The 10,550-nt window shown below is 54.3% G+C and overlaps 1 protein-coding gene across 6 annotated transcripts in view; it reads left to right on the top strand.

Annotated features, from left to right (window-relative positions):
- Positions 1-10,550, top strand: part of MAPK4 (mitogen-activated protein kinase 4) — a 45,791-nt gene that overhangs the window by 16,105 nt on the left and 19,136 nt on the right. For 5 of the 6 annotated variants that reach the window (XM_017819805.1, XM_017819802.1, XM_017819804.1 and 2 more), the window contains exon 2: positions 7,074-8,509. In XM_017819805.1, the coding sequence (XP_017675294.1) occupies positions 7,964-8,509 (546 nt within the window). In that variant the 5' untranslated portion in view covers positions 7,074-7,963. The remainder of the gene's footprint in view (positions 1-7,073; positions 8,510-10,550) is intronic. The other variant, XM_017819806.1, reaches the window with a different exon arrangement.

Below are 10,550 nucleotides of genomic sequence, written 5' to 3'. Positions count from 1 at the left end.
GTGGGATGGAAGCTCCCGGTGTGGGATGGAAGCTCCCGGTGTGGGATGGAAGCTCCCGGTGTGGGATGGAAGCTCATGGTGTGGGATGGAGGCTCCCGGTGTGGGATGGAAGCTCCCGGTGTGGGATGGAAGCTCCCGGTGTGGGATGGAAGCTCCCGGGCGGGTGGGAGCGCTGTGCCGGGGCTGTGTTTGCTCAGGCACTGTCTGGGTGCTGTCTGGCTGCGGGCGGCCGAGCCCGGAGCGGTTCCACGCGCTGGGTCCCGCTGGGAAGCGAGGCCCTTCCCCACATCCCGGCTCTGTCCCCTCCACGGCTGACTGGCCACGACCAGCAGGTCAGGCTTTCCCACACTGCTTAAAATCCCTGCGAGTGTCAGCAAGTTCTTCTTTGTTTTCTGTTCTTTTCTGTGAACTAATGAGCGTTGTCTGATTTTTCTTTCTCTCTCTTTTTTCTGGGTTTTTTTTTTCCTTTTCCCCTCATCGTAATTTGGCCTGTCCACAAGTACCCTAGCTGCTAAGAAGGAAAATTCCTGTTTTCCTGAGAGAGGTTTGGGCAGCAGAGGTGCTGAAAACTGCTTTTTCAGTGATGGGTGATGCTGCTCCACTCACTTATGGTACAGGGCTATGCATGGGGAACTCGTGTGTTTTACTGATGTTCAGGCCAGGACTCTGGAGTGTTCTTGTGCTATTTCCTTTTGGGTTTTGCCTTTTCCCTCTGGCTTTTCCCACAGGCTCATGGAGATTTTACCTTCCTCCTGTGACAGTGCTGCTTGGTGCCTTCTGGCTTTTAGCTGGTGGCATCTCTGCTCGACTTCTCAATGAGTTTCTGCTTGGATCCTGGTATCAAAAACATCTGATAAGTACTATTTTTATGGTCCACTCCTGAGCCTGTCCCATGGCTGTTATTTGGTACAGCTGGGTTGTCAGGGCAGGATAGATCCCAAACTTCCCAGTGTGTGCACAGGCCTGTGGTGATTTCTGGAGTGCCAGAGCAGGGTGTCTCTGGCTGAGGACACACAGCACAAGAGCCTCTCTTGCTCTTTAGCATCCTCCAAAGTGGGAGCAGTTTGTTGGCTGTATTCACCACGAGGTTTGGGGAACCTGGGAGTGTTCTAAAGGCACGTGGACGTGGCATTTGGGGACGTGGCTTAGTGGTGAGCACAGTGGTACTGGGTTGATGTTTGGAGCTGATGATCTCAGAGGCCTTTTCCAACCTTAATGATTGTATGAACAGCTCCTTCCTCTGAGATCCAGCTGGTTTTGTTGGGGTGGGTGGTTTTCCTGTTTCCCTGGGATCCCATCTGCCGGATCTGATCTCCTGATGTGCTGCTTCTCCTGAGCACCAGTGCAGAGTGTCGGGGTGTGTGAGGGTCTCGAGGAGGGGCAGGACATGGAGCCCCCCAGTGCTGTGACAGACACCTTGTATTTCTGGGTGATGCAGGAGGTTGTAAAGCAGGGAACCAGATCCTGTAGTTCACAGCTTGAGCTGCAGGAGGGAAAGGGGAGAGGCTGTTTGCCAAGAGGAGAGCAGAAGCTTTGCCTTCACCTGTGTTCAGCCCCGAGGAGAGACCCTCCCTGGGGCTCTCTGCGGGATGTTCCTGCAGAACTGAGCACCAGGAGCCATGTTTATTGATGGGAAGGACTAATTAGGTTTCAGCCTTGAAGCGGTCGCTGGCGTGGGAGTGAAAGAGCAGCAGGAGCCTTGTCCATATTTCCCGCTGCTTCAATGACTCCAGCCCTGTGACTAAAGCTTGGAGAGGCTTCCTAAAGGCAGGCGAGTCTTTAGCAAGTCTGAAGACATCACGGCAGCAGTGGGCACTGGATTCCCTGGTCTCAGTCCTCGGTGTGATCTGTGCTGCTCCAGCTCCTCCGGGCTGGAGATGGAATCCACTGTGCACAGCGGGAATGCCGTGGCACAGGGAGCAGTGAGGCAGGGATAAACAGCGTTTGAAAGGCTTTTGCTGGAGGGGAGGGGTACTGGGGTGAAGAAAAGGAAGGATGGGAGAATGAATAATCTCAGCCCCTGCGAGACCCTCCTGGCTTTGCAGCACAGTGTTTAACCTTGGGCCCGGCTGAAAGGGCTGATGAGATGTAATGGCTGGTGAGATCCAGCCCTTTACAAGGTGCTCGAACAAGAGATCACTGTTATCCTCCTTTAATTAGCACCTGTGGTGCCCTGTTAATAACAGGCATCTTGCTCAGACACTTGAGCTCTAATGAATTCATCCAGCTAAAGAGATCCCCATCCCTTTGGAGCGGGGCCTGTGAGGAGGAAAAGCTCATTGAAGTGTCCTCGTTGGATTTTGTGCTGGGAAGTGCTGGGAGCTTGCTGAGATAGGACAGTAGAGAGCCCCCTCTGAGCTCTTGTGAGGGCACCCGGAGCCCCCCTGAGCCTTTGGAAGGAGTGAAGGGAGCAGAAAGGTCAGTGCAAATCCTGGCAGCAACATGGAATCAAACACTTTCCTTGCACCGAGGAGAGTGGGAGAGAGAGAGAGAGGAAGAATGGAAGAGTAAAAGAAAACTTCTGGATTCCCTCATCCTTGTATTTTATTGCAGTAGGGGTCCCAATTATAAAACCTCTGTGCAGAGGAAGCTGATGCAGCTGCTCCTGGTGAAGAAACGAGTGACAGGTGAATTGAAGCTGTGAAATGTATTCAGTGTTCAACAAGAGGGAACATGACTCTACATCTCCTGCATTATTCTTAAATGCACAGTGCCTTTTGGGGATTTGGTTGTTTAATTCTCTGTATGAGCAACCCCATCCTTCCCTCGCTCACCTCTCCGTGTTCATCCATTCCCAGGTGGCTGGAGGGCAGGCTGGAGGGAACAGGGGCATCATGGAGGCTCCTGGCCCTTCCCTCTGGCTGTGCTGCAGGTTTGAGCAGTGGCTTTGGCTCCCCACGTGTTTATTCACTCGATGGGGTTTATGGTCTGCAGAACAGGAGGATTGTCGGTGTATGCTCCCGAAACGTCCCTGCATTCAAGCTAGGGTGGTGGGAAAGGGGATGGGAATGAAGTTAGTGCTCAGCTCCCTTAAAAGGAGTGTCCCTTTGTGTTCTGCTGCCTTCCAGCACCCCAGCAAAACCCTCTGTCGAGCACATGAGCAGAGGGTTGGGGTGCTCGTGACCCTCCGTGGTGCTGCAGGACCCCGTTGCCTGTGTGGTGCTTTGGTGCTCCTGATGAAATAACTGCTCAGAAGTGGTGTCTGGTTTGGGTAATGGAGGAGACTGGAAAAGTAACTCCTGTAGTCTTTCATGGTCAGCCTGATCCTTTGGGTTTGCTGTTGTCTCTGCTGGAGGAAGTGGAGGTAAGAAGGACACACAGAGCCTGTGGTCAGTCATCAAATGCCAGAATGGTTTGGGTTGGAAGAGACCTTAAAGCTCATCCAGTTCCAACCCCTGCCATGGCCAGGGACACCTTCCACAGATGTGGTTGCGCCAAGACTTGTCCAAACTGGTCTTGGACACTTCCAGGGATCCAGAGGCAGCCACAGCTTCTCTGGGCAACCTGTGCCAGGTTGCCTCACAGCCAACAATCCCTTCCCAATATCCCATCTATCCCCGCCCTCTGGCAGTGGGAAGCCATTCCCCCTTGTCCTGTCCCTCCATCCCTTGTCCCCAGTCCCTCTCCAGCTCTCCTGGAGCCCCTTTAGGCCCTGGAAGGGGCTCTCAGCTCTCCCTGGATCCTTCTCTTCTCCAGGTGAACCCCCCCAGCTCTCCCAGCCTGGCTCCAGAGCAGAGGGGCTCCAGCCCTCGGAGCATCTCCGTGGCCTCCTCTGGACTCTCCCCAACAGCTCCACATCCTTCTGATGTTGCACCCCATGGCTGGAGGCAGCCCTGCAGGTGGGGTCTCACTTGAGGGGGCCAGAGGGGCAGAATCCCCCCCCTTTGACCTGCCTCTCTTGCAGTCCTGTGGGAACCTGTTGCCTGCTGGTCCCTCGGCCGTGGTGCATCTCCCTGCATGAGCCAGCAGCTTTTCCTTGGATGTTCAGTGAGAGAGACCCAGCCCCCAGAGCAGGGACAGGGGCATCCCACCAGCATCCTCTGGGGCCATCCTTCCAGGGGTGATTCTGCCTTGGCCCCTGCAATTGCGGAAGGTGCTGCAGGGTCATGGCTCAGCTGGGTAGTGAGGCACAGCCTGGAGCACCTCACAGGCCATCGCTTTGCTTGTGATATTAAATAGGGCTCTTTCTTCCCTTTTAGTCTCGTGTGTTGTATTTTCCCTTTCAGTGCTTCTAGGACTCTACTAATTATTAATAATTAAGCTGACGAGGCAAAGCTTGGTTCCTTTCCATTGCATCTAGAGTAGGCCAAGGAGCTCGGCGTGGGAGCTTCCACCACATCCCACCCAGCTCCTCCTGGGCTCAGCAGCCCCTGTGGAGTTTGGTTCGTAGGATCACAGAAGGGTTTGGGTTGGAAGGGACCATAAGGATCATCCGGTTCCAAGCCCCCTGCCATGGGCAGGGACGCTTCCACTGCACCACAGTGCCAGAAAGCTGGGCAGCATGTGGTGGTGGTTCTGGGTGATGGGGCCGAGAGATGAGACACAGAGGTGGATCTCAAACCCGATGTGGCACCTTGCCGGCCCATGTTCATCCAAACCTTGTTTCACAGGGTTCGCTTTGCCAGCAGGAAATTTTTGTTACTTTTCTCGGTTTTCTTTTTCCTCCTCAGACGTCCAGGAGGCTCGTGCAGAGACTGAGGTCCCCCCAAGCGCAGGTGTAGGAAATTCAGGTTGTTCACCACGAGTGGAAAAGCTTCCACTCTCCCTGCAGCTGCTCTTGTAGCCCTCTGGATGCTCATCAGGTCTCAGCCTGCCCTTAAATCTCCTCGTGGTCCTCAGAACCTCCACCACCTTCTTTGGGTTGGTCAACATCTCGTCCCTTTCCATGGCCCTGCAGCTGGGTTGCAACGCAGGGGGAACCTTCCTGCACAGGGTGTCCTTTCCTTGTAGAGCCTCAGGATTTATTTACCTTCCTTTTCCCCTTCACTCCTGGTTTCCCATCCGTTTTTTCCCCCCTTTCCCTCGACTGTGGGCCGAGGCTCTCCGGCTGTGCACTGCCCCACTTCCTGACGGCGGGAGCTGCGGCTTTCCCTGTTCAATCCTTGCGTGCAAAAGCCAGCATTAGATAATTGCTGGATTGAAAAGAGGCTGTAATTATTTTTTTGCTTCCAACTACAGGAGCGAGCAAGCTTGCCAGACTGCTGGGTAGCTGCTGGCAGATGCTCTTCAGAGGGTATCCCTGCCCTGCCTACATCCCTCCCCACCGTCAGATGGGCCGTATGTCTTTATTTTAACTATTAACTGGTTCCCTCTTCAGATTGCTGCTCTGCGCTGCCCTGGAGTGTTACATTTCTCTTCCACCTTTAACGATTGATGGTCGCTCAGCATTTAATATTTTCCCTGTCATTATTCTGCCAGAGAGCAGGAGGGACCCCCCCCCCTGCAATGCCCAGTGCTTGGGGAATGAAGAGCAAAGGGCCAGGCTGTGAATGCACTGCCGGGTTAATGGGGCAGCTCTGGTGATTAAGGGCTCTAACAGAGCCATTATTCTGGCATGAAGAACCTGACAGGAGCAGATCCATGATTTTTTTTTTTTTTAATTTTCCTCCTCTAAGCAGCACGGGGACCAGCTGGTAATCTGGGGCGTCCCAGTGCAAGGTCACTGCCCTTGTTGTGCAGCTGCCTGGTCCCTGCAGGTCTCCCCTGGCTCGGAAGGACCTGGTGGTCCCCTCAGTGGGTGGCACGGGGCATCTGCACATGGGTCTGCAGCAAAATGTGTTAGGGGGTGTCTGGGACCAGGATGGGGCCACAGTCAGGCAGGAGGGATGTCCTTGCTCCTCTGAGATTCATAAACATCTGCAGGGAGACGTGGTAGGTTGAAAGCTTTGAGCTGATCACCTGGAAGAAAAAGCCCAGCTGTTTCCTAGAGCTTCTGGCCTTTTCTTCCATTCTGTTTCTAGAGGAAGTATTTGCAGGTTAAAAATCACAGTGCCTTGTCTGGAAAACCTGAAGTGCTTTGAGGGCTTGGAACTCTCTTTTCCCAACTCAAACAGCTGTGAGAAGTGATCCCTGGCCCATGGCCACCCTTGCACGGTCACCTGCCACTGGAAAATGACATTTTGTTAAGAAAATCCCACAAATACTGAGATTCTCTGGCTAAATCTGCATCCTTATCCCCAGCAGATGTTGATATTTGCCGGTTATGCCTTTGCCAGCAGTGGGGTGAGGGTCTGCCATGGTGCCTGCAAGTTCCTTTTTCTTTAAAAGCCCGTGAGTGTATCTTGATGAGAGATTTCTCCATTACTCAGGGGAGCTTGGGTCGGCAGAGAGGCTTTGAAATATGGGATTACACTCCGGAGACACCATAACTTGCTGCCATTGCTCACACGGCTTGTGTTGGGTCCACATTCAGCTACTTAGTGCCAAGGGTGTCATTAAGTCTTTTCACAGCAGTAGAGGGTGAAAAAACAACTTAAATGCTATGTCATTCAAGTATATGTATTTACCTGTCCAGTTATACTTTCAAAGAGGACCATAGATGGCATCCCCAGGCTGCTCCTGAGGTTCGCTGTGGGACCCCGAGTTCGGGGGGTGTCCCACCCCCACTGCCAGTTTTAAAGGCTTTTTCACAGAGCTAACCACCTATTTTGCCCGAGCAGTTTTGGTTGCCATGAGCTGAAACGCTCCATGGCCCTCTCAGCTGCTCGGCAGGGGGGTTTGCACCCTCATTTCTGTGCTTCCCTTGCAGTGTGGTTTGCACGGGCAGTCGGGAGGCACGGCACGCTGTTCAGCCTTTGCAAACTGCTCCCTAACATTTTCAGGCAAATTAGAAAAAAAAAAAAGGCAGCAAAGCGGGGAGAGGGAGAGTTACAGTTCTCCATGTCTTGCAGAGGGAGAAGGGAGAATTAAGCAGCTGAAAAATGCTGGTGATGCTGCGTGCGTTCGTTCGGAGGGGATAACTAATGAGCCTCCGAAAGGTCACGGTTTTGCTCATGGTTAACCTTCAGCAAGCTGTTACGTAGGCAGGGCATGGGCTGTGGTGGTATAAAATGAATCCATCTCCTCTATTCCAGGAGAGAGGCTGAGACCTGCTGAAGGATAACGGGGCTGTGCAGCGCAGGAGCTCCTTGTCAGGCTGCAACGGTCAGACGGCGCTTGGCTCCGCTGGGGAAGGACGCGCAAGGGGAAGGTGTTGGAACTGCAGGCGCAGAAACTCGCCGTGCTGAAGGCCGCCAAAAAGCCAAGTTTTGGTCCGCGAAACATTTGCTGCCCTCGGGATTTCTGTGTGCCAAAGACGGGGTCTGCCTGTTCCGGAGAGGGAGTGACGAGGAGGGCGAAGCTTTGCTGACCGCCGGGGAGCTCAGACGGTGCCTGGATGCGCTTCACTGGTGGGGAAAACACTGCCAGGACTTGTGGGCAGGGAGGGTTTGGGGCAGTGGAGGGGCCATGGGGCTGCTCTGGGCTCTGCCCCACAGCGGGGCCGGCCGGCTGCCCCGGCACTGAGACATTGGGGGCGTGGGGCCGGGCGCCCGTCTGTGCCACCAGCCCCGCGCTTCGGCACTGTCTCCAGGATACCGGGGAAGGGAGACGAGGCAGGGACTGAGAAATGTAGCAGTGCTGATCTCCTAGTCTCAAGAAAAAGAACCTTCCTGTTTTTCTAGAGATCACCGGGCTGCGTTTCTCCACGCTGCTTGGGAAGTCTCTCCTAAGCCCTTGATTTCTCCCCCAGTTCAGAACGTTTTATTTCTCTGTGTGTGTGTGTGTGTATGTGTGTGTGTGTGTGTATGTGCTCAGATTTACTCTCGCTCTGTGTCACCTTGGAAGTGATGGGCTCCGAGCGAGACCACCCCCCCCCACAAGCACCTGTAAGTAACGATGAGGGGCTTGACTTCCAACCGCATTTCTGACCTGGAAGCTCCGCGACCCTCCCGGCTTTTCAAGTGACGAAGGAGAGGGAGCCGAGATGGCAGAGAAGTGCGACTGCATCGCCAGCATGTACGGGTACGACCTGGGCTGTCGCTTCGTGAACTTCCGCCCGCTGGGCTTCGGGGCCAACGGGCTGGTGCTGTCGGCCCTGGACAGCAAGAGCTGCCGCAAAGTGGCGGTGAAGAAGATCACGATCGGCGACGCGCGGAGCATGAAGCACGCCTTCCGCGAGATCAAGATCATCCGCCGCCTGGACCACGAGAACATCGTCAAGGTCTACGAGGTGCTGGGGCCCAAGGGCGCCAACCTGCGCGGGGACTTCTTCAAGTTCAACATGGTGTACATCGTGCAGGAGTACATGGAGACCGACCTGGCGCGGCTGCTGGAGCAGGGCAAGCTGGCCGAGGAGCACGCCAAGCTCTTCATGTACCAGCTGCTGCGCGGGCTCAAGTACATCCACTCGGCCAACGTCCTGCACCGCGACCTCAAGCCGGCCAACATCTTCATCAGCACAGAGGACCTGGTGCTGAAGATCGGCGACTTCGGGCTGGCCAGGATCGTGGACCAGCACTACTCGCACAAGGTAGGCGGTGCCCGGTCCCCGGGACCGGTGCTGGCTCGGTGAGGAAGGCACGGAATGCTGGTGGGGTGGGGTGGCTGGACCATGGTGGACCTTCTGGGGAGAACTGGTCCTGGGCAGCTCTGAGCCCTGCTGGGGTGGTCGCTGCTGGTGATCACTCTCCTTCGCCCCAAGCCAAGACGCGTTTTTGTAGGATCGTGTCGCAGAATATTCTGAGTTGGAAGGGACCCATCCAGTCCAACTCATAAGTGGGTGGCCCATTGGGGGATCAAACCCACAGCCTTGGTGTTCTTAGGACCATGCTCTAACCACCTGAGCATAGAATAATTTGGGTGGAATGGACCTTTAAAGCCCGTCTAGCCCACCCCCCCCTGCAGTGAGCAGGGACACCTTGCACTAGGTCAGGTTGCTCAGAACTCCTGAGCCAAGCCTGGCCTTGAATGTGTTCCAGGCATAGCCCAAGGACTGAGCTTTGCCAAGCGTGCCCCAGGGCTCTCCAGTGCTGCAAAGCTGCAAAGAGGGCACTGGAAGGGTTCGAGTGCCATTCAAGTGTCTTTCATTGCCTTCTATCTTACATATCAAATGTATTCTCAGGTGTTTTATTCTATCCCAGCAGTGGACTGTGAGGAGGCGTGTGTTTGCTTGCCATACTTAAGTGACTAAGCTCTGTGTTTCTTGCTTTGCTGCTGTTATAAAACACGAGCTGCTGGAAGCACATGGAAAAGGCACCTGGAATGTCTGCACACACTCTGCTTGGCTTTGTCCTCACTTTGGAGCCAACCCGCTTCTTAAAAAATCCAGTTTTGTTTGAGTTACATTCATTTGACATAGGGAGAGAGGGATGGGTCTGAGATTCAGTCAAATCCTTTCATCCAAGGTCAAGATCCAAGTGACATATAAAATTCTTTGGTGTTTGGTGCTTAGACACTGTATGACAATGCAGCAGTGGTGAGTGACCAGGGCAGCCTGGTTTGCTGACAGCAGGCAGCCAGTGTGGGAGGGAGGGAGGGAGGGAGGGCAGGAGAACTGGTGAGAAGGCTCTGTAACACACAGTCCTGATGCTAATGGACTTTGAAGGGGGATGCAGATGTTTGACGCAGGTTGCCTTCCAGCCTGGAGCTTTGGAGCTTTGGAGCAGTGGAGGAACACGGCGGAAGCTTCGTCAGCTCGTGGATCCACACGTTCCTGGGAGAAAGCAAAGTTATCGTGTGGTCTGTGCAGTCTGCAGCTGGCTTCTGACTACAGCTGCTGCTTGGTGTTGTAAGATGAGATAGAGTGTATTTCCTTGAGCTGGATGTTTCCGTGGGTGAGCTCAGAGTCCCCCATGGACCTGCTGTTGTGCCTGGGACGAATTTTAAATGCACTTTGCATTTTCCAGTGGGTTCCTGCCCCGTGTGGCTCTGATTTGGGCACTGTTGTTTTGTGCAAGGGGGGAAGGGAAGGGGAGAGGGAACAGGATGGTGAAAAGACAATCTCGTGATCCTGAAGCTGAGCCCTGTTTTCAAGTCCTGAATTTGGGAAGAAACAAAACCCGGGGAAAAGAAAGAAGGTTGCAGATGACATCGGGGAGTGAGCGCAGGGTCCCTGACACTGCTGCCTGCCCTTTCCGTGCTCCCTTGCTCACTGGTTATTTATGACCCAGCTTAGGAAGAGGCTCCTGGCTCTTCAAATGTGTGGTTTTTCAAACCATGACAGGAAGGTAAGTCCCACAGAAGACCCCTGCAAACAAGCCAGGGCTGCATGAACACAGAAAGTCACTGATTCAAGGAGCATCCTGTTGTCAGGGACTGCAGGATCAGGGTAGGAGTCGTCTGTCCATGTCTGCTGCACAGTTATTGTTATTTCTAAGCAATTCTCTGCTGCCTTGATAACAGCCAGTGCAGTGGAAAGAGCTGTCAAGGGCTGCAGCTCCGTGGTGGGATGTCACTCTGCAAGATGCCATTGCACGAGCACCCTCCGACTCCTCGTGGGTTGGGGAGGCTGGAGCATCACTGCGGAAACACCCGTCAGAGCCTCGGCGTGCAGAGAAAACTGCTCCAGGGCA

The sequence above is a fragment of the Lepidothrix coronata genome, unplaced genomic scaffold (assembly GCF_001604755.1).
Source record: "Lepidothrix coronata isolate B3197 unplaced genomic scaffold, Lepidothrix_coronata-1.0 Scaffold77, whole genome shotgun sequence".
NCBI classification, from domain to species: domain Eukaryota; kingdom Metazoa; phylum Chordata; class Aves; order Passeriformes; family Pipridae; genus Lepidothrix; species Lepidothrix coronata.
The sequence above is the reverse complement of the archived record's forward strand: the minus strand, read 5'-3'. Positions and strand labels throughout refer to the sequence as shown.